This window comes from Habropoda laboriosa, unplaced genomic scaffold (assembly GCF_001263275.1).
Source record: "Habropoda laboriosa isolate 0110345459 unplaced genomic scaffold, ASM126327v1 scaffold20, whole genome shotgun sequence".
Taxonomy (NCBI): domain Eukaryota; kingdom Metazoa; phylum Arthropoda; class Insecta; order Hymenoptera; family Apidae; genus Habropoda; species Habropoda laboriosa.
The window spans coordinates 181,518-208,998 of NW_017100143.1; the positions used below are offsets into that span (position 1 = coordinate 181,518).

General features: G+C 39.0%; 4 protein-coding genes across 6 annotated transcripts in view; 2 read left to right on the forward strand and 2 right to left on the reverse strand.

Moving 5' to 3' along the window:
- LOC108574094 (maternal protein pumilio) overlaps nt 1-9,034 on the reverse strand; it is a 71,519-nt gene extending 62,485 nt beyond the window's left edge. Inside the window, exons 1-4 of one of the 2 annotated variants that reach the window (XM_017936614.1) lie at nt 8,827-9,034; nt 7,733-7,951; nt 7,442-7,570; nt 7,235-7,351 (exon numbers count right to left, since the gene is read on the reverse strand). In XM_017936614.1, the coding sequence (XP_017792103.1) occupies nt 7,235-7,351; nt 7,442-7,570; nt 7,733-7,951; nt 8,827-8,922 (561 nt within the window). In that variant the 5' untranslated portion in view covers nt 8,923-9,034. Of the gene's footprint in view, nt 1-5,017; nt 5,284-7,234; nt 7,352-7,441; nt 7,571-7,732; nt 7,952-8,826 lie in introns of those variants that run through there. The other variant, XM_017936620.1, reaches the window with a different exon arrangement.
- A 1,547-nt stretch (nt 9,035-10,581) lies between these two features.
- LOC108573676 (alpha-(1,6)-fucosyltransferase) lies at nt 10,582-13,122 on the forward strand. The gene is made up of 5 exons (XM_017936154.1): nt 10,582-10,599; nt 10,994-11,280; nt 11,382-11,555; nt 11,640-11,940; nt 12,016-13,122. Exons 2-5 carry the CDS (start codon nt 11,045-11,047, stop codon nt 13,075-13,077), a joined length of 1,773 nt encoding a protein of 590 aa, XP_017791643.1. The 5' UTR covers nt 10,582-10,599; nt 10,994-11,044; the 3' UTR covers nt 13,078-13,122.
- Nucleotides 13,123-14,541: 1,419 nt separating this feature from the next.
- On the forward strand, nt 14,542-15,477 carry LOC108573055 (dnaJ homolog subfamily C member 4-like). Its single transcript, XM_017935421.1, has 4 exons — nt 14,542-14,698; nt 14,771-14,861; nt 14,947-15,089; nt 15,159-15,477. The coding sequence occupies exons 1-4, from the start codon at nt 14,619-14,621 to the stop codon at nt 15,475-15,477; spliced, it is 633 nt and encodes a 210-aa protein (XP_017790910.1). The 5' UTR covers nt 14,542-14,618.
- Nucleotides 15,478-16,091: 614 nt separating this feature from the next.
- Nucleotides 16,092-26,341, reverse strand: LOC108573524 (dopamine N-acetyltransferase-like). 2 transcript variants are annotated; one of them, XM_017935996.1, is made up of 4 exons: nt 26,290-26,341; nt 18,480-18,759; nt 16,516-16,732; nt 16,092-16,353 (listed from the first exon to the last, which is right to left on the reverse strand). In XM_017935996.1, the coding sequence occupies exons 2-4, from the start codon at nt 18,712-18,714 to the stop codon at nt 16,155-16,157; spliced, it is 651 nt and encodes a 216-aa protein (XP_017791485.1). In that variant the 5' UTR covers nt 18,715-18,759; nt 26,290-26,341; the 3' UTR covers nt 16,092-16,154. The 2 variants fall into 2 exon arrangements, with proteins under 2 accessions (XP_017791485.1, XP_017791477.1); XM_017935988.1 differs by lacking the exon at nt 26,290-26,341 and adding an exon at nt 19,545-19,835.
- Nucleotides 26,342-27,481: the final 1,140 nt, after the last annotated feature.

Below are 27,481 nucleotides of genomic sequence, written 5' to 3' on the forward strand. Positions count from 1 at the left end.
TCACCCACGAGGTTCCCCCACTCCTGACGCGGCAGCGTGGACGTCGTCGCTAAACTGCCACGGGGCCACCGACCCCTCCCCAGGCCCCTCGGCCTCGGGTCACGGCCACTGTCCTCGCGGAGAATCAGCGGCATGAGGGAGGCGAACCCTGTTGTTCTCTCTTTCTTCATCTCTCCCTCGACCTCTTCCTCTCTCTTTACCCCTTTCAGTCGCCTCTCTTTCGCCGTCGGACACACCGTCGTCGTCGTCGTCGTCGCCGTCGCCGTCGTGTCGTGTGTCTCGTGCGTGTGCGTGCGCGCCTGCGTGAGCCAAATGCGTGCGCACCGCAGAAACACAAACGTATATAACCAGGGAAGAGAGAACGCTGGATATAGGGGTGGTTTGTATTTTGTTGTCCTGGCTTGGTTTTTAATTAACGCGAAATTAAGCGAACTTTCGAGGTTATCTCGGCTGTGCAACGGTTCACCGTGTAATTATTATTTCTTTTTTCTTTTCTTTCTTCGTTCGAGCACAGAGGGTAGTACCGTACGACGGAGAAACATTTTTTTTAATACACGCGCTTGTTGGTAAGATGGTCATAGGGGGGACTTGGAGTAATCACGAGCGAACTATTAGATAGCTGAGAAGAAAAGGACACGCGTGGAAATGAATTTCTACGCCTTCGTGTGTGAACTACTACTACACGACACGCGGACGTTCGCGATGACGAATCTGCAAGCGTAACCGATGCGTTTAGGTTCAACGACATGCGCGTCACGTCACTACAAGTCACAACGCGATACGTCACTTTACGGCATAAACGACGGAATACTATACGAGGTGGTTGACGAGTTTCTGCGACCTGGAAGAAACGTCGTTGGAAATTCGTGTATCTCGACATGTCTACCTTTACACGGTACACGGTTTCCTCTCTGCACAGCTTCAACTATTCAACCCCCTTTCTGTAGAACACGAAGAGAGTAGACTTGCTAGAGCTCGATCGACTTTTGTGCCCGACGAATTTTACAGTGGAGAAAAAACCGTTCGACTTCGCCAACGAAGATTTCACGAAGGTCTACTTTTCATCTACGTTTTAACTTCCACTCAAGTGAAAGTGGTGAATTAGAGAAACCGATTATTACACGATACGAGACGATTACACCGAGACCATTAGTAGGAGAATTCCCCTCGGTGTGCTCGGGTCACCCGGAAAATACGTCGCAAAATGATCGATAGCGAAGAATTATCATCCCCGCTTATTCTAAGATTAAAATGTGCACGTAGAGTAAGAACATTTTTCGAATTGCAATACGAAGGAAACAGAAATACCGTTGAACGCACAGTGCAACTCCTTTACGTATTATTTCTAAATAATAATGAGAACGCAAGTCGTCTCTCGCTTCGGGGCACCAATCAGCGACAAACTATCGATTATCGATGCCGCTTTACAGAAGTTCACTGACATATAAGTCGATGTCAATAAACATTCCTCTCGAACGGTAACGTGAACGACTATTTTTCTTCTTTTTTCGTTTCTTTTTTCCGGAGAAAACAGATTATCCATCCCTTAATATCTCCATTGGCGCGCGGTGTCGCGGGAACGCTTCATTCGAAGCTGACGTCACTCAAGAAACCGGAAACTGGTTTCACTCTTCTTTTATCACGAATAGAATACGATAACGTGAGCGCGTAGGAGTAGTTTCTTACCAGCCCCGTCGTCTTTACCGGTCAGCGTAGCCGGGCTATAATGTTGGCCGTGATTCAAGTTGGAATATTTTGCTCGACGGTTGTTTACTTTTTCCAAGAATTCCCACCTTATTCGAGGAAATATCGCGTCTAGACTAACCAACGGGAATTTCAACGAAATTGTTACCGCGATAATTCGAGGCCAGAAAAAGAAAGAAAAAAAAAAAGAATGAAAATGGATAACGAATCTTCACACTGAACACGGTCTCTACTAACAAACGAACAAGTTTCTTTTCTCTTTTTTTTTTTCTATAGAAAAGTTAACGCGAGATAGATAAGAATTACAGGAACGGCATAATCGAACAGCGACACTGATCTTGTGTAACGATTATATCGTGGAGAGGCTTGCGAACCGTGGGCGTCAACTGCATAACTATCCGTAACCATCTGTTACAGTCGAGGCACAGGAGAAGAGAAAGTTCGCTGCGAAAAGAGGTGACAACCCGATATTTTTATGCTGTAACGTAATGTATAACGCTTATACGGTGCACATCTTCGGCGTTATTACATCTTCCACTTTCTTTCTCGACGGTTCCTCGGGTGTTGGGGAAGAAACAAGAAATTTTTTTTTTCGTCGACGTCACAAGTGACTTTAGAAGAATTACACGTGTACAACAGGGATTAAAAGCGTAACAAGAGGAATGACGTGGCTAATTGAACGCATTTTGCGGCAAGTAAGGTCAACCCTGAACCTCGAAGCTCGACTAGAAGAGATAGAGTGACTCACGCGAATCAATATCCCTCCAGGCACATTTGCCGTTTATATTGGCGCAAGAGTAGCGCAGTATAGTGCATCTGGCTCGCGGATCGCGCCGTATTTATCCTTTATGATTTTATCAATGCGGCGTGCGTTAATGCGCACCGGCGACGTTTCGAGAGACGCTCGGTCGATAAGCCAAACAAAAACATTCGAGAAACCGAAATGAAACACGGTTCTCCGGACGAAATTCCGCGGCGTCGGCGGTTGTGAAGAATAAAGAGTAATTGAACGGGATTGCAACAATGTTTTACTACGATGTAAAACGGAAAATCGATTACGAAACGACGTAAAGTAACTTGAATGGATCGTTATATTCGTGCATGACGAACATCAAACGAGGTACTATCGAACATAGTAGTAAATAGTAAATATTAGAGTATAAACATTCGAAAGAAAAATAACCAATGAGTTTTTCGGCACACGCACCGTTCACATGTGTTCACGGTTGTTCACGGAGGACCCTGACAGTGTTTCAATCGATTAGGTGTACCCGAAGGGGGAACCGCTAGCAAGGGGGAAACATGCAAAATATAAAGCTGTATAAATTTAAATGGCACCGGTCCAAACAACGTGGCCCCCCTCCCTTCCAGTAGGAAAAAGAAAATGGAGACGAAAATACGATATTTACGTTTTAGCGCAGCCGAGAGACAAAAGGAACAAATTGATCGATAATTAGTGGCAAAAAGTGGAGTTCCTACCGAGATAACGAAACACGTAATATCGTTTCATACACAGGCTTCCACCGCAAGAAGCATTCTTAGTTCGTGCGAAAGTACATTAACCTAAAACAACGCGAACGTTCTCTCTTCTGTACCTCCGCCGCCGTTTTCCTCGTCTATGGGTACAAGCAAGGCGGATAGAGTGTAAAAATGGGAGGAGTGAGAGAGGGGGAAGGGGGAGAGAGAGGGGGAGAGAGAAGGACAGAGAACTGCCGACCGTTTCACTGGATAGAGTTCGAGGACGTAAACAATGAAGAAATGGTCGGGGGAGCGGAGCGCAGCAAGGATTCAGCACGGACGTCTAGATACATATTTTTTCTATGGTTAAAACGTACCGGCAGCGCTCCAAGGATCCGAATCTACAGCTGTCGTTTCGAGAAACCACTCCCCCCTTCCTGCCGTCACGAGAAACTTTTTTCTGACCGTCGAGATTGTCTCGAATTACTTAATCGCGTTTTGCAACACACCCGTAGATCGAAATTCAAACGTTCATCCACATCCGATTAAAATAACCTATAACTGCGCCACGAAACCGCCTAGCATCCTATCATCGTTAAGGTACAAGGCAATACTAATGGATTCGTTGTTATGTTACAAGGTTAAGCGAGTTCGGAGACCTGATTGGCTGAATAACTATCAGACACCTCCATGCGAGAGCACGTTCGATACGAATATTCAGCTCACAATTCGGATCATCATTCTTTTCCATGGGTTTAATGATAGAATTTCTCCTGCGGTTGTCGTTTCGAAAAAGTGTATCGTGAAAGCTACCGATGTGTACTCGATGGTGCACTTCGACTACCGTAGTAAACAATCCTAGGATCGGTACAAAATAAACAGAACACGCCGGCGGTGTTGATATATACTTGAACGCGATGCAATTTGCAGAAGTGTTCCAACTAATGATTGTATACCGTTCGTACTACGATCGTTAATTTATTCATACTTAATAAAACTATCGATTGCAATGACAGTAGCTGAAGTGTTGTTAACAAGTAACGATTATTACGAAACTGAGTTAACTTGGAAACGGAATAAAAGACTTAAAGTGTACACCTTCCAGAACGAAACGTTATTGACTTATTATAAAACGGATTTGTCGTAACCAAGATGTTTGTTTACAAAAAATGTAAACAAACTGTGTTTTCGTAAAAAAAAAATTAGGCTGATGAGGTCACCTTGAGTTGCATAGTAAATAAACAGTATATCGAATTTTTACCGTAATTTTAGCAGTAGAGGCCTGTCAATGTAAGTACTATGTAAGTCCTACCAACCCTCAATAAAGAAGTACTATAGATCTGTCAAATAACGTCAAGTTAAGATTTTCTGACAGATACCCACACTGCGCTTAAATACGGTAAAAATAAAACATCACAGTTATTCAATACTCTTGGATGCACTATTTTTTCGTGAAAATAGCGAAAAAATAAAAACAACGCTAGCTAAAAGTCAAGATATGAGACAAAAATATACTCTTACGCACGTTATTTGTTATATTGAATGGGTGTAAGATGACCAGCGGAATGGTTATAAAATATCATCGTAGTAATGCAGCGTTCACAAATTTGACGCGATTCCTGTCATAAATGAAACATAATTTCGCCTAAGTTGCAATACACGACCAACGTCAACGATTCGTATACACGAGCAGGTCGAGTCTTTCCTCCAGCTTCATAAACATGGAGGTTTCCATGAGAGAATAAAAATTTCCGAAACATAACCTATAAATTCGCAACGTTGGCTCGTGTCGTCGTAAGAAATGAAAAAACGCGCGATCGCGGTTCGTAAGCGGAAATTGAACGAAAATAAATACCATGTCGGCCCCCAAATCCTTCATGTCGCAGTAAAGGAAAAGATCCCCCGGTGGTTTCATCCAGTCGCCTGTGCTCGTGCCCGCTCCCTGGCCGTACCCTACACCGAAACTCTCCACCGTCTCCAAGGTACCCTCGGCACGGCGCGTCACCTCCGAGAGATTCACCGTTAACCCCGTGGTACACCAACAGCGCGAACGAGAAATTCAACACACACTCTATATTAACACGCACTATCCGGTGGTAGACGAGGCTATCTTGGAGCCGATTCGTAGAATCCTGACGACGCGTTGCGGGAAAATCAGTTGAATCCTTCGTGTACGTCAACCGCGGCGTCGGGGCGCGGACGCCGATTCAGCCGGCACTGAATACACACCACTCCCGGTTGTTTTCACGTTCGTTTTTTCCTCTCTGAAGCGGACAGACCTCTCTCGTGGAACGGCACAGCACACCGCCGCCGAACAATACGAGTCGCGGCCACCACCGACGGGAGTGTGAGAGAGAAAGAAAAGCGTTCGGCCGCCTGTCAAACAGTTCGACACCTCGGGTGCCTCGATGCTGCCACTGCTACCTATGCTCCTCTCTTCTTCCTCGTCCTCTTCCTCCTCCTCCTCCGCCTCCTCCTCCTCCTCCGCCGCCGCCGCCGCCGCCGCCACCGCCACCTCCTCCACCTCCTTTCTCCTCTCGCGCACTTTGCACACTCACTCCGCGAATACGCGTTTATTTACAGGGGGAGCGAGTCGATTACGCGTTCTTCGCCTAAATTCACGTCCGTTGTGACATATCGCGGGACGCGTCGTTTATCGGGCGTTAAAGTAACGCACGCCGTCACACGATGCTCTCTTTACTTCTCTCTCTCTACTCGAATTTTCGTTAACCGGCCTCTCTCTTCGATAGAGACTGCCCTCCTAACCGAAACAAAGAACGACGCTCGAACAGAATGCCCTCTACCGAGCACTTTCCTAATCAACGCGCCGTTTCGCGAACACCTACTGACCAATCATCGCTCTTCTTACGAAGTACGACCTCTCACGGAGACCGGATGAAAATTTGATCGTGCTTAGTAAATTTACTTGGTCTGGCTAAATATTAACGATACAGGCGAAGGACAATCTCATGGCTAATGTAACGTACATTCTTTTACCTTCGTTAAGAACATTTTCCACACGATATTACGGTGATTTTTACGATAAAGAGTAAATGTTTACTCCTTCCTTGCATAGCATAGATTTCTCTCGGAATATAATGTAAAATATATCTAATATATTTAAGAATTCCTTTCTTTTTTTCATGCTCATATACACACATTTCAACTGCAATTCAGTAAGCTTCGTGCAAATTAAAAACGAATTGCCATGCTATTTATCGAACAGATCGCAACAATTGATGACAGTTGAATGCATCGATTGCATTAAAAAATAGAGTAAAATACTTCCTCGAGAGTTGCAACATAAACAAAGTTTTCGTTTCAATTACTCTCATCGAAGGTCGATACTCCAGACTAACTACGAATTCATGGCTTGTAATTTACTAAACCGCCAAATTTTGGCCCTGACACGGTTAGCCGGGACGGGACCTACGCATCGACAAAACTTTCTACTTAGCCGATTCTTAACTACAACCATCAGTGTCAATGATATCTCTTAATTAGGCAGATATTGGGACGAGAATTAATTTCCAAACATGTTGAATGCGTTACTTACACCAAAGGTACAGACAACTACGTGAAAATACGAACCAGTGCATAATAATGTTCGTAGCATTTTTAAATTAATAAATTTATAAAGTATTTTGTTTTAAAGTAAGCAAAAAATATTCTTTTGATGTATAGCTAAAGATAAGCATAACCCTTCTGGAAAGTCCACCTTCAATCAGTTCTATTAACCTCGCTTACACGATGTAGGCGTACTTAAATTTCATTGATATTACAAGTTCTGAAAGCGATCTCTTACATACGTTAAAGGTATCCGAACTTAGCTAATATCTCAATAGTCAAGATGTTGAAATTATGTAGTTTTAAATTGAATAAAAATATAACGAAAAAAATAATTGTTAATAAAATAGACACGATAAATCTATATATTTCGACGTATTATATGCACAATTAATCATATATTCAATAAAAATAAGTAAAAACGTTTAATAAATTTATTTGTAACACCCAATCTATAATTCTGTATTTACCAACTACTAGAGTAATTTTTGACAATTGTACTTACCTGGCCATTTCTAAACTGTTGTTGTTGTTGCTGTTGATGATGAAAGAGGGCAACTTGTTGCTGTGCTGTCATTTGATTATTGAGATAAACTAAATGTTCTGCTCCTGGTGCTCCACTCTGTATAACATAAATAAATGCAGCCATCAGTACCAAAATAAAAAGTAATATCCTTTTGTTAACCATGAAATTAAATATTACATTACTTACTTTGAGTTGCATTGGATGGATTTCATATGGTAGATGAACATTGTTCATAGTTTGTAGACCCAATTGTTGTGGTTGATTCTGTTGTGGTACACTCAGTTTAGTAATGGGATACTTCCATTTTTCTGGATTCTATAAATAATTTAAACTTGCATTAAAATAAAAACAATAGAAGTGCATCTATCTAGCTATGAAACTGACTTTTGGAGTATCAAAGTAGAACAAGACTATAGCTTTATGTCTTTATAGTAAAGTCTGTAACAAATTTTCATTTTAAATGCTTAATATACTCACATTATCAATAATTGCATCATCTGCAAGTGCCCAAGCACGTGGTGCCTGTTTTGTTTGAAAAGTTGAGGATTGGGCATTAAATTCTTCTGTAGGTCGTTGAAAAACATAACCAACCATAGCATCATCTTGAGTTCTGTTCACACCAATTTGATGTGTTTGACCAGGTTGTATACGCATACTATCACCACCAGCCATTACTTGTCCGCATTGCTCTGCATCCTATTAATAAACAATTACTTTATTGCTTTAAGATCCTTATACTTGTATTTAATGAGTTGTTACTTTTACATGCAAAACCCATATAAATTTAAACAAATACATTTAAACAAATGCAAGTTAAAGGTATGTAAAGTCAATATGTTGTTCTGAAACATTTCTTTCTTTCAAAAAATTGTAATTATAATGGTTGTTTGGAGTAGTGATGTACAAGCAGACTATTGTGTTAAATTTGTCAAAATGATCTTATCCTCAAATCACAGAAGACTAATTCACATATTAAAAGATATGTCATAACTGTTCGATTAATCAGTGTAATACAATGCTTCTATATATGCGCACATCAACATTTTATCTATACTTTATCAAAACACAATAAAGACATAAAAAAAATAAAACTGCTTCGATATTAAGAGACTTACAATGAAATTATTACTTTCACAGAGCATAGAGAAACTAGCAACATATGCAACATTACTCTTATTTCACTAGAGTAAGCAAGTTGATGAATGTAACCAAAACATCTTCATTTCTACATAATGCTCTGCCATGATGGATCAAACAAAGCACAAGCATATGCAATACTTATGCATATGCACAATAGAAGAATTTTTTTTCCCATGTTTCAGCAATAGAATAAAACTCTTTACATTGACTAGCATGGTGTTACATAAAAAATGAAATAAATACAAACTAATACAATGATAAATTTGTGCAGTAACGTTTGATACGAGATTTTCAGCATAAAGGCACATGATATGATAGGTTATGACATTTCGATCACAGGTAAAATTTTGTCCTAACTAATCGTTTTGCGACACGTATCAATGGTTTGATATAAAAAAAATAAAGGAAAAAAAATTGAAATAAGTGCGTACCGTGGGTATGTGTCCATTCGCGGATGGATGGTGTAACTGCATAGAAGGTGCCGGTTCACCCGCAGCACCAGCGCTACTCGCACCGAGCCACTTCATCGTTCTGTCAATCTGTACCACTGCTTCAGGCCCGATGAATGATGATCAAACAGATAAGAGAAACCCTCACTGTGAAGGTTAGCTCACTCAGAACCGGCGTCTGGAGCTAAAGGTAGAATCACTCGCTACGTCTGTTCTACGAGCATGTTCTACCTGTGACCGTTAACAGTTTCCACGACGACTAGAACGACGACGACGACAACGAGAATAATCACCAAAGAGAATCGTATTTATGAGTCTCCGATTGAACGCCAGACAGTACAGCAATGGCAGCTGGCCGAGCGGTGCTGCCGGAATTTTGACAACACTGCCGGACACGGAGAACGAGAACACAAAGAGAATTCGTCGAACGGATGCAACTTAAATCTACACGGGTTTTCGAGTTTTACCAAACGACACAACCGCTTCGGCGACGGACGAACGAAACTGGGGGGATGCCGAGGAAAAAAAAAGTGAAACATGCAAAAAACGACAACTGCTTGTTCATCGACGGACGAGAGGGTAATAGGGGTAGGAAAGCAGAGAGGGGGAGGAACCAAAAGATCCGCGAAACTAGGTTCTTCGTTATTGTCGCTAAATATTACAAATTCCTCTTCCCCTCGAGACGATACCAGGTATAATAATGGAGGTGTTCCCCTCTTTCGATTTACGTACAAAGCTTTACCTCGACTACGACGACTCTAGCGCGACCAATTGACAAATATCGTTCGTTTCGTTCTATACTATCCGATCTTTTCACGGTTACTATGAACGCTCCGGTTTTTCACACACTCATCCCGTAAAACTAAAGCTTAAAATACACTATTCACAGGTATGTACATCGAAGTACAGGCACACAATGTGCGTCCACCGGCATACGCGTGTTTCGCGCGCAAGGATGCTGCGCGATTTTCGGTAGGGATCCGAAGGGCGGGAGGGGAGGGGAAACCAAAGAACCAACCCGCGTTTAGAAATACCGCGACACGATACCAAACCAATACGTTATTTCTGTCAATTTCATGTTTTTCAATACCCACAACAATTTCGATTTAATATCTACTTTCACCACGATAATTGGTTCATCAATAACACTGAAATAACGTTCAAACAAAAGTTCGTAGACTTTATCCGGCGTTAATCGTCCGTTCACATTCGCACAACGCCGTGCTTAGAGTGTCAAGATTCTAGGTTATATGACAAAATCACGCATGAAACAAATAGATAGCGGTGTTTCATGCTAGAATCAAACGTACCATTTTTACCGCCATCTAATATAAAAGTCACGTTCTAAAATTAGCTATTCGCACTTGTAACGATTATATGTGTTATCACATCTTTTTCAAATATTAATCAAATTATTTACCTTAATTTTTCCTTCGATTTTTCAAGTGAAACGAATAACTGTAATATTAATTTTATTCGTGAGAATCATGTTTGAGCATTGTAAAGCAAATGTAGCTATTGGTTAGAATGCTTGCCTCTATTTCAGTGCAAACTCCTCATAATGTGTACGTAAGAATTGTAACTCACATAGCTGGCGCTTGCCACATGAAACAGTGTTTAATGACTGTAATCGCACATGAAAGAAGTCAACTTGACAATTTAATGTAGAGATCTCGTTCCTATGATTGCGTTACTGATAACTAATGTTTTTTATTCTATGTTCAAAATATTTTTATAGAGATGCTGCGGCATTCGGTAAGGTAAATTTTTATTTAATTCAGTGATATATCATTTGAACTATATATCAAAGCGAATTAATGTTAATTGAGTTTCTGATAATTTAGTAATGTTTTATGTATTATATTGTTGCGTTTATCATTTCACTTTGTTGCATTACATGCAGTTGCATGTATTTGTAACGTTTTATTGGTAAAGTGGTTTTATTGAGAATAATTTCTGCTATTATTGTGAAGCTATACTGTACTATATTATGCATTTCTTAATTGTTTAATAAAGGAATCTGTGTAACTCTTTTATGTGCTTACAAAATGCTGTGTTAAAGCATGCTTTTTATATAATCTATTTGTTACATAACAGTTGATATGTCATGAAATTTTGTATTAAAAGGGTGATACTTTTACACTTATAGATGACGTAATGCAACTCATCAAATATAATAATCCTATTACCATATTCTAAAATGGCAACATTTTGGTCAGGGAGACCTGGTTGGTTAGGAAAAGTAGGAATAGCATTATTAGCTACATGGCTTTTGGTACTAATAATATCAGTATCACATATCTTTAAAACTAATAGCTTATCGTCTAATAATGAGAGTCCTACAAATAAAGAAAATGCTCAACGTTTAGGCCAAATGGTTAATGATTTTGAAATTCTTAAAAGACAAAATGAAGCATTGAAAAATATAATATTAGGGTAAGTCTATATTAGAAATCATAAAAACAGACAGGTTTATTTGAAGTTTAAAACAAAGAGCATTGTGATCTTTTCGTTGTACAGGATAACATAATTTCCAGAGAAAGATCAAAATCCATTCAAGGAGACCATTTAGGTTCAATACAAGAAAAACTTGAAAAGGTTTCACTTTACGATGATATGTTGGATCAACAAGATAATGTTAAGCATGGTGTCCCTTCTCTTGAATATGAAGAACTACGGCGAAGGATAAGAAATAATGTACAAGAAACATGGTAGGTATAGTGTTTAAAATATAAAGTATTCATATGTTTGAAACAATAAGCATACTATGCATGATATTTTAATTTTTGAGATAGGTATTATATTAATGCAGAATTAAGCAAATTTAAAGAAAATATTGACATACTTAATTATGAACAAAGAGGGAAAAAAATACAAGATACGATAAAAAATGTTTGGGATCATAAAAGGTCTCTAATAATAGATATTGACAGATTAACTAAAGCAGATGGTTATGATGAATGGCGTAAAAAGGAAGCAAAAGATTTGTCTGATCTTGTACAAAAAAGATTTAGGTATTTACAAAATCCTAGTGACTGCAGTAAAGCAAGGAAGTTAGTCTGTAGTTTAAACAAAGGTTGTGGATTTGGATGCCAGGTAAATAAAAGCTTGTCTTAGATAAAAATAAAAATTTATGTAAAATGTTATAAATAAAATTTTCGTATATTTTAGATTCATCATATTACATATTGTTTCTTGGTTGCATATGGTACAGAACGAACGTTAATAATTAAATCTAAGGGTTGGAGGTATCACAAAGATGGATGGGAGTCTGTTTTTAAACCACTTAGTGATACATGTTTGTCCACAAATGGAGCATCACATGCTAATTGGCCTGGTGACTCTTCTAAACAAGTGATTTCTTTACCTATTGTAGATAATGTTAATCCAAAACCAAGGTTTCAACCACCGAGTGTACCAGCAGATTTAGTTCCAAGATTGGAAAAACTTCATGGTCATCCTTTGGTATGGTGGGTTGGGCAAGTTTTAAAGTATTTAATGCGACCTCAAGAGAATGTTAAGAAAACACTAGATTATGCAAAAGAGAGGCTTGGTTTCAAAAAACCTATCGTTGGAGTTCATGTACGAAGAACGGATAAAGTTGGAACTGAGGCCGCTTATCACGATATAGACGAATATATGGTTAAAGTTGAACAATATTTTGATGAACTTGAAACAAAGCCTGAAGTCAGAAGAGTCTTTTTAGCGAGCGATGATCCGGAAGTAATCAAAACGGCAAGAAATCATTATCCGAATTATGAAATAATAGGAGATCCAGAGATAGCAGAAACAGCATCAGTTGCAAAACGATACTCAGATTCTTCTTTACAAGGCATAATTATCGATATACACCTCTTGTCTGAATGTGATTATTTGGTATGCACATTCAGTTCTCAAGTATGCCGTGTGGCATACGAGTTGATGCAAACGTATTATCCAGATGCTTATAATCGTTTCGCATCCTTGGACGATATTTATTATTATGGGGGTCAAAATCGACATCCTCATCAAGCTATTTTAGATCACAAACCGAGAAAGAGTGGTGAAATCGAATTAAAAGTAGGAGATTTGATAGAAGTTCTTGGAAATCATTGGGATGGTTATTCGAAAGGATGTAATACTAGAACCAGTGCGACAGGATTATACCCTAGTTTTAAAGTTAAAAATCCAGTGGATGCTGTAGACTTTCCGAAATACCCGAACATCCCTGTACAAGAAAATAAAAACGAGTAGGCATATATTAAATATGTAGTAATCTTGAAAACATTCAGATTGCTTGAAAAGAGATACAACTTGCCTTCATATTTAAATTGTTGAAAACCGTAAAAATATGTCACAAACAGGTATATATTTTACTACTAGCGAGTAATAAAATTAATTCTCATAAACGGAAACTATCACAAGTTGTGACATAAAGAAGTCAGTTATGCTATTGCCTATGCAAGTGTATGTGTTGAATTTTGAGAAGACCGTATATAAATATTCGTGAAAAAGTACTGTAGAGAATTTTGAATAAGTTTACGATCTTCTTACAAATTGAACTAAAAACACAAATGAACATTTAAAAACATTAAAGTAAAATTGCACAATGATGCAATTAAAAATTTTTATATATTTTGATTGAAGTTAAAAATTTGAATCGTTATTTTAATAAGAGATTTTATTAGAATGTGACTTTATCAATGTATTACATTGCAACTCTTTAGCAAATTGAAAGTATTCGTTTTTATGTAGTGCATTTAAAACATATGAGACAGACTTGAAATTTTAATGAATATGTTGTATAGACAGATGTTATTTGTGCCAATGCATTTGATTCGCTAAGTATTATTTACAATGGCAAGCCCACATGTAATATGTCAGTTTTTATAAATTAAGTGCAAAATTTTTAGATTATTAGTTAATCTTACACTTCTTGATGAAGGCTTGCATTACAATTCATTGTCATAACGTACAATTTGTACATAAGATATGCAATATAAATTCTACATACATAACAATTTTTTGATAATACTAGAGCTTATACAAAACGCATAATAGATATTGCATAAATTACATATGATAAGCATGAAATGCATAGACATCGAGCTGGGCTTGAGGCCTATCTTATACAATTAAGAATGTTTCCTGTATACATATTGTAATATATTTTATACTATACACCAAACGCAAATGAGAATTGTTACTATATTATAAAATCTGAGTTTGGTTTTTAATAAATATTTAATTCATGAAATTTATAGTCTTCTTTTTATCGCTCTCTGTTTCGAAAATTAATACGCTTTTGAGAACTTTATAAGTAATGTTGTACAAAAATGAGGTAAAATACATGAAAAATAAAAAATATCCTTTGTTACATACCTTTTGTGTTTAAATTGCATTGGTGAAGTGTGTCGTTAAAATTTATTTTACATTTTTTTTTAATTGTTTTATTGTACCTGCTAATTCAAAAATTCATCATGGCGAAGTAAGCGCTAAACATACAAACAAATAAGATACGAAGTTAGTCAAACGTAAAATAATTTTTGTGATAATGTTATTAAGAAATATTTCATATTTCTTTTAACTTTCATGGAAACAGTACAGATTAAAATTAATGTGATACTATGATGATAATTTTTGTAGAAATTTGATATTAATATAATCGACTGTAATATTCTTACACCATCATTAACGTCAGTTTAATAATAGCGCGAGATCGTAATGTTGCTTTAATATTATGATCGTATTAAGTTGATATAAATTTTTTAGTTACGCAAAAAAATTTAGAAAATATGGCACAAATATCTCGCGTATACAAATATGAAGTACCTATATTAATTCGTGGTTTGTGTAGGCATCACAACAATCAAAGGTTAGAAATTAAAGCAACATCGCATTTTATCGAATATATACGTGAGTTTAAAATAAAGTACGTTCTTTAAAGATGCTATCTTAATTACTACGAAGTATTGGGCGTCTCTACAAATGCAACGAAAAAAGAAATAAAAGATGCTTATATTAAATTGTCAAAACAAGTAAGACACTCTTTAATTCTTTACAATATTTTCCTTTCTATTTTATCTTTCTTTTATAGCATTTTAGTTCTTTACTATTGTTTAGATGCATCCTGATAATAGTAGTAAAGGGAATCATGCTGATTTTGTGAAAATAAATGAAGCTTACAATGTTTTAAGTAAAACAAAGACTAAACAGTATTATGATTTGGATTTAAAATATAATAACAGATCTTCTGAATATGATGGGTACATGTCTCAAAAAAATTAATTATTTCAAGGAATTCTTTACAGATATAACACCTTTGTTATTTTTAGGAATTACAATACTTTTAAGCAATGGACAGTATATCAAGAGCATTATAAACAATATAGGAAAGCACCTTCTGCAGAGGAGCGAAGAAATGTACTAAAAAAGTGTACAATTTTTATAATTATTGGGGTACTTTTTCATACTGTAATGATTGTCTATTTGTCAAAACGTAATAGGCTTATAGCACTAGAGAGAAGTGCAAATATCCAAAGTGATTACGAAAGAATTAAAAAGGAGGCTGAACATAAAACATTGGCGGAGCAATTGGAAAAATTTAGGAAAAGATATAAAGAATTAAATTCAATTACTGATGAAGATGATTAAACACAGTAATAGCATGTTTAGCAGGTTTTATATATTTACACATTTGTGATATAGGGAAATTTTTAAAAACTTCTTTAATATATGTTTGTATTTTCGCAGTGCAAAAATATATATTAAATTGTGTTATTAGCTATGAAATGTTATATTTTTAGGCGAAATACATAGCTTTACAGAATGTGTTCTAAATAAATTTTTGATATATTTTAAGCAAGACAGAAGGAAACTAAAAAGTGCAATTGCAATATACTCTTTTTACAAATGGTATTTTTATTGGTTAAAAAACAGAGTATTGTGAATTAGAAATTCATATATATTTAAAAAAAGGTCCAACAAACCAAAAATATATAACTATTATACATATGTTCAAACTGTTGATAGTATGATATTTATTTTCCATAGTTCGACTCGATTTATCAACGTGCGTGTTAATCGTTACAAAGTATTACCGATATAGCATTAAAAATAGAACTGACAATCGATTGAAATAGTATTACATTGATTCGTACGAAAGTAATAAATAAATTAAAGAAACGTTTAGAAAAAGAAAAAAAAATGTACAACGTTTTCGGATATTCGCGAAAAAAGAGGAATACGATGTAAACGTAGGCGTGCGTTTTTAAAAGTTATCCTTGATTCTAAACAGGTACTCGATTTCAAGCCATATATCGCGTCGCTCTTCATAGTTTCTTGATGTACGAAATAATCGCTGTATGAGGATACGCCGGGGAGAATACAGGGTTGCCATCCTCGTCCAAATAAGCGGCGTAATTAAGCTCGTATATTCTTTCGAAACCCAATCTCGCGCAAAGTTTTCCAGAGAAAAATGACGAACAGTCGGCACGTACAATATGGAAACCTTTTTCCTTTCCAATTTCGCTATGAAAAAAAATATTTCCGTAAGTACTACACAAATGACGATCTATTTCACAAGTATTCAATGATATACGGTGCATCAAAATGGCGCGCGGTACGATCGTATATATTCGAAGTGACGCAAGTACGATCTATATTCTCGATTAAACGATAAACATTAGTTACATCGCTTTCTCCATGAGTGATTTGGCAATTCCTTTGCCCCTCCAGTTCGAATCCACGGAGATTATTCTGATCTCTAGGATGTTCAACCCTCGGAACTTCCCGTCACGATTCACGTTCCTATCCACATAATTCAGTAGCCTGAGAATCTTTTTGAATTTTGGATTCTCGCACGTGCTTATGTATTCCGGTTCTTCGTCACTCGGTGGATCCATCTTTCCTGAATACATCAAGTAAGAACAATTTACCGTTTAATTACCATACGATTCACGATGATCTGTATGACTAATTACGCATACAATCCGCTTGTTTACATCTGATTTGCAAACCAAAACTGTGCAACGTTTCGTGTATAGTTGATTCGATTTGTTGCAACATATCAACAACCGATGTGTGTATATATATAACCATATTATTCAATGTTACGTGAATAAGATTAATTGTTAAGAAACAATGTTACACCGTCAAGCTGCCACATAAATTTAGTTGGTAATGTATACGTGTGCTTCGTAGTGAACGGCATATGGACATTCTATTCTAAAGGTCTCGAATTAGCATAAAATACAGGGCGTCTCATTGTGCACCAGCATTGTTAGATATCCCTTGATCTTTCAAACTAATATGATCAAACATTTATATGAATTTCTTTTTCTCTCTCTCGCTCTCTCTTAACAAAGTACTTGGAATAATTTTTTTCAAACATTCGAGACTGACAAGTCGAGCTATTAATAGCAATTAACCGGCGAAGTGTTTCAAATTGATAAAACGCCTCGAGTCTTAGCAATTTACATCCCGAAGGTAACTCTTTAACATTTGTTTTGCATTTGAAGCGACAATTAATGCATTCGTCGTGTTCGATACGAAACTGTTCACGTTGCCTCGTTATTTATCCCGCGAAACGGTAATTTCGCGTTTTGCCCCGATCGCCGTTAATTCTCCTACGTCGAGGACACGCGAGTATTGAGGGAAAAAAAAAATAGAAAAAAAAAGAGGAATAAATAAATATCTATCGCGAAAATAATAAATCGAAAACAGTACGAGCAAATGGTTTTCACTTAGACGAGTCATACTTTAATTATCACATGGAAATGGGAAAGCGTTAATGGAAATAAAGCATCTCCAACGTAAAATCCAATTGCATCGTAAATTATTCTTTTTCCATACGTTTTCCAACACGGTTTTTCGTCATATAGAATAACATCTGACTAACTGGATCTGTCGATAGAGTAATGTAATTACCGCGGATTGCGACAACCGGTAGCGATTAATAAGTCTCACGTTTGCTCGGTACTCGCATAACAATTTATGTAACGTTTGTGCAGTACCGTTTTCCAGTAGGCGTGTCTTCTCTTCCCTATCGAACTTATTTTTCCACCGCATTATTATTCTCTTCAATTAAATATCCACATATTATATACATCTTTCGATCAGATTCTCCTTATCTTTAGCATTGATCTACTTCTACTCAAACAAGATACCATTCGTCAACGAACACAGTGGCTTCCGTGTGTATACACGGTGGTGAAAAAAGAAGAATCGAAGAATTTAGATACAAATAAGAAAAATCCTTAAAATCAATCCTTCTCGATTCGCGATTTTTTTTCTCAACACCCTGTAGACATTAAGAAGGAACATTTTCTAAGATAATTCCAAGTATCCGGTGTTCTTGTTACCCTAGATTCTATCAATTATTCAAACTCGAGGACTAAATTATTCGTCACGAAAAGAATTTGTCACCACTTTGCATTCGCAGAACTTTTTCATTCCGCACGGGTATCGTTGTTTCTTACAGAGAACAGAGGCACGTTTCTAGTACGAGATCGTGTTATTAACCCAGATATATCAGGAACTGCGTAAACAGAATGATAGCGGCGGTGGCGGCGGCGGTTTTTCGCGTAAATAGCTGAATGAAGGATGAAAAAAGAAGAGAAAAAGGAAAACAAGAGTTGGGCGATTGAAATTCTTACCATTTAACAAAACACCTACTATAGCTCCGTTAGTCGAGACCGCCATTAGGCTGAGATTGTTCTCGAGCGAGGACATACTGCAATACTCCTCTAACTCGAGGCAGGTGCTGTCCTCGTTCTCTGGTATCAGTTCGATCGACTGATTAAGCGGTTCGTCCCTGAAGAAGAACCTTCTAAGGAATTTCAGTATCCTCAGCTTATCATCCTTGGTCACCACTTGGATGTGATAGTCCATGTTGAGTCTTTGTCTCTCTGTGTCTTTGTACCCTGAATCCGCCAGCTGGAACATGCAGAAAATACAAAACAAATCTGACGGAAATTACGATTTTCTTATTTTTACATTTCTCTGCTTCTACAGATAGCTTCACTTTCGTCGAGGATATTACGACGCGTTATCAATGGAAAATTAGCCAATCAAGATTTTCCAAGATTAAGACCAGAATTCTTCTTCTTCTGGATCGGTTCACGTTGCAACATTGTGCACATAAAGTGAACGTAACCCAATGCAACCGTAATTGTTTTTACGACAACGTGAATTGAATTAACGCTTTCACACGCGACAATTAACATTGCGTTCTCGTTTCAGAATAGTTTCATCTTGATCATCAATGGACAGCACACAAGTTCGAGAGAATGAATTAAAGCTGATCTACTTCGTGGCAATGATTCACAGTTCTGTTAGTAAGAGAGCAAGGTAGACGGTTACATTTCGATTTAGAGGAGACACCATTACACGCCCGGCTATCTGTAAAAGGACTCGTCCAGCTACGCGTAGCAAGGATCGAACATGATTTTCCACGATGTATTATCGGGTAACGATGTTCTATCATTATCGCATATTTCCTTTCCCTAGCCGATACTAACATTTCAATTTAGTCATCAGCTAGCGAATACACACACTCTGCACGAAGATTACGTGTTATTTTCTCGAGGTGTTTCGTTTACATCACTGGCAAATTTTTCTAATCGTCGATCATTCGATAATAACACGTCATCTGATCGAATTAGACGTTGGAGAGATATCGACTAGAAGGGACCAGCTGAAGAAAATTGACTCGAGCTTACCGTGTATTTCGGATATTTCTGCACATAATTCTGGAAGCTCGTCTGATTCTTCCCCGCATCGATACGAGTGGAGCCACTTGATTCCGAAGACATCACAGTGTCCATGGTTGTTTTATTTATAAAAATGTACGACTTCTCTTAATCGATCTTGCCCGAGCTTGAAATGGCGGTTAACGGTTCTCGATTTACGTATCAACGATGCTACATTTAATTGATCACTGAATAATAGAGAAACACCGGCGTGTATCGCCAATGTAACACACGATGCTCGTTGTTGTTGACGTCGAGGTGGTAATCTAACACTGCGCTTTGTGATAGGACGTCTCAGTCTTATATACGGCTGAGTACGGGCAAAAGCCATTCTTACAGGTTCAGGGACAGAGGCGAATACACTAAGAGTTTAGGATGCTTGTGATCGGTAACGATCGACGTTCAATCAGCGTGACTATGCTCCTTTTTTCCCATTCTATCGCAACGGAAACCCTCTTTCTAAAACTCGGCCAATCAATTTTTTCCAAGGAAACGAACGATCTTACTTTTTTTTCTTCTCCTTCTTAACTTCGTACCACGTCGATATGCATCTTTCTCGAATCGGAAATGATTGTTTATGTAACCGGCGACTCGCGCCTACACGCCCATTCGATCGGTCATTTTTCGCCGTCGCGTTCTTCTCCCGCTCGTTTTGCCTTAATAATTAATCGCGTGAGCTCCTCTTTCGCGAGTTTGCTCGATTATCTCGCGAGGAGAGCCTCTTGTGTGTATGTTACCGCGCGTAATTCACCGCCGGACAGAATAGTGTCGAGGGAAGATCCTATGTTCCAGATACATTCGTACGTACCGCCAGGCATTATAATCTCTTAATATCGCTCGATGCAAATTAAATGACACACAGAAAAAAGGAAAAACAGAGAAGAAAATAAGAGGTGTACATTGGATGTATCGTCTGAGACACGCGATCGATGATGTTTAATAGAATTGTAGAAGAAGAAAAAATAGAGAAAAAAAAGGACGAAGAGGTAAATTACTACAATTATCACACTGCGTTGATTACTTTACTATGGTACATTGTAGAGACCCTGGAAGCACGTCAGGATCCTGGAGAAGGAATGAATGGTATTGGACGGAGACGCGTCTTATCCTCGAGAACCGCCATTCCACGGGCGCAATGAAATCGCGTATTTCAGAACCGTCACGTTTCCTTGTCGTTCGTGACCACGTATATTGCAACGTGACATGGAAACACAGCAATTTCATGTGACAGAATGTAAAGAGAAAAAGCTTGTCAGTGTCTGGTGTGCCGATAGTCGCGAACGAACAGGTGCTCAATTCAAGAGTTCAGTGTACACAAAAAACTCTCAGCCGTCTGTGGGATCGAAATATATATATAATTGGACAATCGATTGGGTAAATCGATTCTCCTCCGTATTTTTCTCTATCCTATTGACAGACATTTACCGCGAACACAAAAAGTCGATTAACGTTTCACGGATGAATATACACGTTTTGGAAAAACACCGTTCCTATCTTGTACACGGCATCTCGTCGACTGACTCGAATTGAAAGAAGAAGAAAAAAGGACACGTTCACGAGAAATCGAAACATCACGATGTGTTGGATCTAAATGCACAAGCGATGGGGACGGGACTTGTGTAATTGGCGAACTCTCAAATATCGTATAACACACGCGGTTCGTTTCGAAATTGAAAGTCGACACGCGGTACTGTACCTTCGTAATTTTCGTTTTCTCGCTGACAAAATTGTGAAAAGTAGAAAAGACCGTACATTCATGAACTTTCGAACACGTCGATTATCCCAAGAGATTATCTTTCCGCTTTGGAGGAACCACTATGATTAATCCAACGTTGACTCGTGTTTTCACCTGATACAAAAAGAAATCGGACAGGAGGCGCAAACCGGATTCGTGTGTACCTGAGGTTATTTACCCCGATGTGAGGTATTATGCAATTCAGCTGAATTGTGTGTAGGAAAGACACTAAACGGGGGCTCCAGCCTCGGTCACGGAACTTGTCGTTTGGATCTGAAAAACCCGCGAAGGTCAGCGAAGAGAGAACCGTATAAGCTATGCCTTAGGTGGCATTCAATGACGTCGACTTGTTAAGTTCCTGGCCATCGAGCGTGTTTTATCCTATCTATATCCTCTTTCGACGTAAAGTTCAGCTACCATGAGAAGAAGAAGAAGAAGAAGTGGAAGAAAAAAACAACAACGATTCAACAAAAGAAGTATACGGTACGCGACGGTCATGATCCTTGTGATATAAAGTTTCGAGTTCTTGACCCATTTTTTCGTTGATTTTTCTGCGACACCGTTTACACGGACGTCCTGTCTATCGTCTAGACGATCATTTTCAAGAAAGTGTGCAACACGAATACAATCACTCTCTGGTGTGTAGCCTTTGATCGCGAGGCCTGATAAAACTGTGCCTCCGATCGCGAATGTACAACGCGACAATGAAATATAACAATCGTTCGTTGCTTCCCGGAATCCTTTCGAACCGGATTCGATAGGAGTCTCTGTTACTTCCGCCATTCGACTACTTTGACCTTTTTTTCTCTCTCTCTACATGATCCTTCTCGTGTTTAGTATCACGGTTTTTCCATCGTCTCGCACCTTTAGCAAATTCGTTACAAATCACCGCGACAGGTTGCAGATGAATACGATAATAGATTGAACAAGTTCGAACAACTACGTTGCGTGATCTCGTTGGAAAAATTGAAAAAGGAGAACCGATATATGTGGAAGAAACATCGAACGATTTCGAATTCATACGAAAGTGATTAACTAAGAAGGAGGCACGTTTTCACGAGCTCGTCATCTTTCAGCGGAACCTGAATCGCTTTGAAAGGCGTAGAAGGATACGTGTATCGAATGTACCGTTATTCAGGACACTGTGTAACGTAAGCTTGCAGTATAGGTTACTGAAAACAATCGATACTCGTTTCCTGGATCATTGGAAAAAATTGTTATAACATCGATGAAAAGAGATAGCGGACGGATGATTTTTTATTTTTTCTTCGTTCTTTCCTATTCAGTTCAATTTCGAGCAACGAAGTTTCGACCGATCTGTATATGAAAATATCTGTAAAGAGACCCATTAACGATCCCTCTCGAAGCGTGATTCGATCATTGATATACTTCGTCGTGACATAACCACCCACCCGTTGAGAGATCGCGATACACGTTCCACGTATACACGTAAACGATTCTGAATCGAGTGGCAGAGGCGGTGCCAGATCCGTAAGTGGCAAGCCAATGGGAATAAAGTACACCTTCTCCACGGTAATTGTATGTAACTTTACCTCGAGGATAAGGCACCTGTTTGGAAGAAAGAAAAAATTTCCGATTTCCACGATCGAGATCGTGGCTTTCTTTCCTTCTCCCTTCCTTTGCAACTGGTTCCACTGTGTCTGACTGCCTACGTTCCGTTTCCACTTGCAACTATGGAACACGCGCGTTTTCATTTTCGCGATTTCGACGGAAAGAAACAGTTTAATCTCGTTCGTACGAAATTTTCGATTTTTTCTGCGAAATAGTTTCTCTGTGCGATTAGAAGTTCTTGCGATACGTAATCGAGAAGCAATTAGTCTAGAGTAATAAAATATATGAAGTGACATCTCATGGAAGTTCGATTATTCTCGATCGCCTTGAGACACCAACGGTAGTAGTAACGTGTTCTGCGTAATAAACCCATTAAACTGACGTATAAATGTTTTAATTACCATTGAACCCTCTTGTCGTGCCTTGGAATTAATCGTGATTTACGCGGGAAATTGCACGGGGGGATACGCCTTCAGATTGATCGAGGTGCGGATACGCTTCGCGACAGGTAGACACTCGACGGTGTCGTTTGCTTTTTTTTTCTCTCTCTCTCTTTTCCTTTTCTTTTTACCTTCAATAGCTGCTCGACCAGGCGATTTTTTCTTTGCTTTCGTAACGTGACACGGTCCGTTTGAACGAGCGAGTAAACATCACGTTTATACATGTAAAGTCTCGTAAGTTAGACAACCCCTTTAACCCGTTAGAAAAATCGTTCCTAATCGTAACCAAGCGAGCACGATTTTACGCAACCCGTTGCCTTACGTGTTCGTAATTGCAATCGTGTGCAATTAGCTGTAATCGAAAGTGGACATGGTCTGCTGTACTATCGATAAGCGTGGTAGAAAAGAACAGAGAAGAAGAGAAAAAAAAGGAGTGCATATACGTTGTTTCGGTTGACTGAGTGCCTACAATAACGTTATCGTTCGATGAATAACAATGAATGTAAATGCAGAGGGAAGAAGAAGAAGAAGAAAAGAAATAACACTGGAAGCTGTCTACGCAAATTGCCCCACTGTATACCGATTGGAACAGTGACCGTGTGTCCCGTTTATCTTTCACATGTGTAAGCGTGCTGTCTCATTTTTAAATCGTCCGAACGGCTACAAACAAAAGAGCATATCACGGCTTCCTTCTGCGCAGCAGAGTGTTCTTTATGAAACGCAACGTTACCGAGTAAACGCGAGCAGAGCGTGGACGAAGAAAATTGGTATTCCAAGCTTGTACGCGATCGCTGTACATTCGATCGCACCGTATCGCTGCAATCGAGGCTAATCTCGTTTGGCACAAAAGTCGAAGCTCCCTCGCGCTCGTTTCAAACACCCGGGAGTACCGAAGAAGGTTAACATGTTCACTGTCCAGTGACCAGGATAGTCTTTAAATTATCCACCCCTGTGAATCTCATTTGTAGCTTTCTTTTTTATATCAAAAGGTTGCCAACGAATTTAGAGATTCTTCAGATTATCTTAATAGGATCTGTAGAATCTTCCGAGAGCAAACTTTCAAAGGTTTTGTAATTACATTGCACGACTTAATGTGGCTAACTGCATTCGTATTCTGTGGACACTCTGTACTCGATGAAAAATTGAATAGTACGCTTGAAATATTTGAACCCTTTGCACACCAAAAAATGTAGAACTCAATGTATTTGTATATTATGGAAATAAAGCAAAGAAGAGTAAAGAGAAATTTCGGTTTTCAAAAGTTTCACTGCAAAAATCGCAGAGGGTTCAAAAGTATGCCGGCATCGCAACGACGAAGAGTGAACGTGTTGAACTTGACAATAATTTGAATGCAACAAGTGATCGACAGGTGCGAGAATCTCGATGAACATGGCGCCCGGCGTTCCTTGAATAATTATCATCCCCGTTGAAAGGCGAGCGGCCACGTTGACGCGTGGTTACGTGGGACGCATGATCGAATAGTTAATCGACACCTGGCGCACAGGTGGCGGGTTCGCACTCACCGCGAAGACACGGCGACGAAACGAGGTGTAGGAAATCAGTGGCCAGGTATTTCGCCTGATTTAGAGGCCCCTTCCGGCGTCCCCGATACGTGACACTCGTCCAAGCTTGGCCAACGCGAGTCCTCTGATACTGATTACCGATGCAAATGCACCAAATGAACGCGGTACTAGGATATTTTGTACTTGTGGCACGTGCACTGGCTCCGAAACCGAGGCGCAATATAATCGAATTACAGCTGACACCGCCGGGACGAAAAAAAATTCTTGTACATGCTTGTCCCGCTTTTGTACGATTATCTTCAGCCTTGTTATAGCTCCACTTCAACGTTTAATCGTCGATGATAATACGTTATCGTACATTTCCCATATTCTACTTGCAGTATCATCGGCAACCTAATGCAGTTTCTTATCTCTCGAAGGAACTGCAATTGCTGCTTTCCATCACATAGCACGCACTTGTTGCATTCTTCTCTTTATCTTGACGAATTTGACGGGAAGTTGTACTACGCTCGTTTTCCGTCTAAACCAGCTGAAATTTGAAGATTATTGTATTAATTGGAACAGATGTTGCGGAGAAGTTGAAGACATTCTTGGAAGAAAGAAGATCTTTTCGTGCTGCTATGAAACTTCGTTGTACGTTGCTTAGTCTGTATTCGTTGAATTCTTCTCTTCATCTTGAAGAATTCGATGGAAAATTTGCTGTGCTTATTTTCCTCTTCTTTGTACGTGAGTTGTACTGAAAACAGGTTTTACGGAGAACTGGAAGAATATCAGTGTCATTTATACCACATTTTCGAGAGATGAAAATTTGTGCAAGGAATTTCTAGATATCCTGGATCATGTTGATCGCGAGGAACGCGATTTAAGGAAATTTCGTTAGCAGAGGGAAAATATTCGTAGCTATTTCCGACCAGCGAAACGAGATGCACCGTGGATTCATCCGAGAATAGAAGCCAAAGGATCGAGGAGAACATTGCCAATGTCGCCGATATATTTACTCCGGTGAACGTGGTGCCACTTTCAGTCGGGTAAAATAAGTTCCTCTTCTATGAAATCTCGTCTCCTCGGTGAAGAAAGTCTATCTTCCTCCGGTGGACGGTGAAACATTCGTCTTTGAACTTCCTAGCGTTTCTCTTTATCCAATAAATCCGGTGATCGGATTACTCTAACACGTAAGAAAATCGATTTATTCGTTACGTACAACAAAGTTGCCGAATGAGCCTGGTAGACCTGTCATTCGTACATTCAACAATTTCCATTTTCTCTTACTTGGTATAAATTTTAATCGCGTCGTCGATCCAAGTAACGATATCGATCAAATTTACTTGCGCGGGAAAAAATTCACGATCTACCCGAAATTTCGCCTTTTGAATTTTCTACATTGCCGTCGAAGGAAATAACTGTTCCAAGTAGAAATAATTCATTTGGTAAGATTTCTTACATACCTGATGAAGCGACAGTAGCCGACTTTTTGGCCGGTTTCGAAACGCACGCGTCCCCTTCGGTCTATCGTCAACTACGCACTGCCACACATACCTGATGAAGCGACAGTAGAAGTATTCTACGAGACTTTTTGGCCGGTTTCGAAACGCACGCGTCCCCTTCGGTCTATCGTCAACTACGCACTGCCAACGTGAGAACAAAGTTCGTAGCAATAGGGAGGGTCATTACCATCCGGCGCGTAATATCCCTTCGACTACATAGTAACCGACGTAAAGGGAGTAGAGGAGAGCATGGCTCTATTTTTCCATTGAATTTGATTAAATTTTACGATCTGGAACTATTGGTAATTGGGGGGCCCTCTTGCTGTTCAGCTCGCCTGATCATAGAAACGCTCCCCAGCATCCACTCATCCCGTAATTCAATCCTGTCGGGTTCATGCTCCAAATCAGAGTACCGTCTGTCTGTGTGATAAATCTTCCTCTATGGAAAACGGAAATTTTAATTATACCTCGATGCTTTATATCGCGTCGATCAACACGGTTTAACGTCTCAATCCGGTCTACCCGTTACAACGATATCAACCCGTTAATCGGTATTAGCCTTGATGATGGCGTGTTTATAATAATTCTGCGATAGACTGGTTCAACGAGGACCTGTGTACAGCTTACGAATCCTCTGTATAGGCAGTGGCCGTTCGTTGTGTATGATTATCACGGACACTTGTAATTATTATGTCCACGGGTGTAATTACCTAGAGTAGCCTGGATAGGGTGTACGATCGGTATCGTATGAAATCAATTAAAGTTATCTCAGCCGAGATATATCGAGTCTGTGCACACATCAGCTAGATACTTAAGGCTGTAACGCAAACATGTATACGTTCAGAAATTGCAATAACGAAATGATCAATTGCTTTTTAACTTAATCGATTCCTACACTCGTGTTCTACACACTATGTGCGCGCTATTTGTATAATAATTTAGACGTTCTACGGTTATATAACTCGACGTGTTGCTGCAGCCACGCACAGGTGGTAAGATTTTGGCGAGTTGGCGAGAAAAAAAAATGGTCCTCGAAGCTTTTCTATTTTTACCTTAGCTTCTGTATTAATTCAAGTAACATGCTGGCTGCTCCAGTTTCTCTCTATTGGGGGATCCTACACAGAGACGTATCCCTCGCGAAAGCTGCATTGAT

Bases quoted from the DNA above. Each gene is read 5' to 3' on its own strand.
- LOC108573676 (XM_017936154.1), top strand. From the start codon at position 11,045: ATGGCAACATTTTGGTCAGGGAGACCTGGTTGGTTAGGAAAAGTAGGA. The intron at 11,281-11,381 runs GTAAGTCTATAT...CATAATTTCCAG, and splicing joins TTGAAAAATATAATATTAGG to AGAAAGATCAAAATCCATTC. The intron at 11,556-11,639 runs GTAGGTATAGTG...TTTTTGAGATAG, and splicing joins AATAATGTACAAGAAACATG to GTATTATATTAATGCAGAAT.
- LOC108573055 (XM_017935421.1), top strand. From the start codon at position 14,619: ATGGCACAAATATCTCGCGTATACAAATATGAAGTACCTATATTAATT. The intron at 14,699-14,770 runs GTTAGAAATTAA...CGTTCTTTAAAG, and splicing joins AGGCATCACAACAATCAAAG to ATGCTATCTTAATTACTACG. The intron at 15,090-15,158 runs GTACATGTCTCA...TGTTATTTTTAG, and splicing joins AGATCTTCTGAATATGATGG to GAATTACAATACTTTTAAGC.
- LOC108573524 (XM_017935988.1), bottom strand. From the start codon at position 19,649: ATGGACACTGTGATGTCTTCGGAATCAAGTGGCTCCACTCGTATCGAT. The intron at 18,760-19,544 runs GTAAGCTCGAGT...TGCATGTTCCAG, and splicing joins AGAAATATCCGAAATACACG to CTGGCGGATTCAGGGTACAA. The intron at 16,354-16,515 runs GTAACTAATGTT...TTTTTTTCATAG, and splicing joins TCACTCATGGAGAAAGCGAT to CGAAATTGGAAAGGAAAAAG.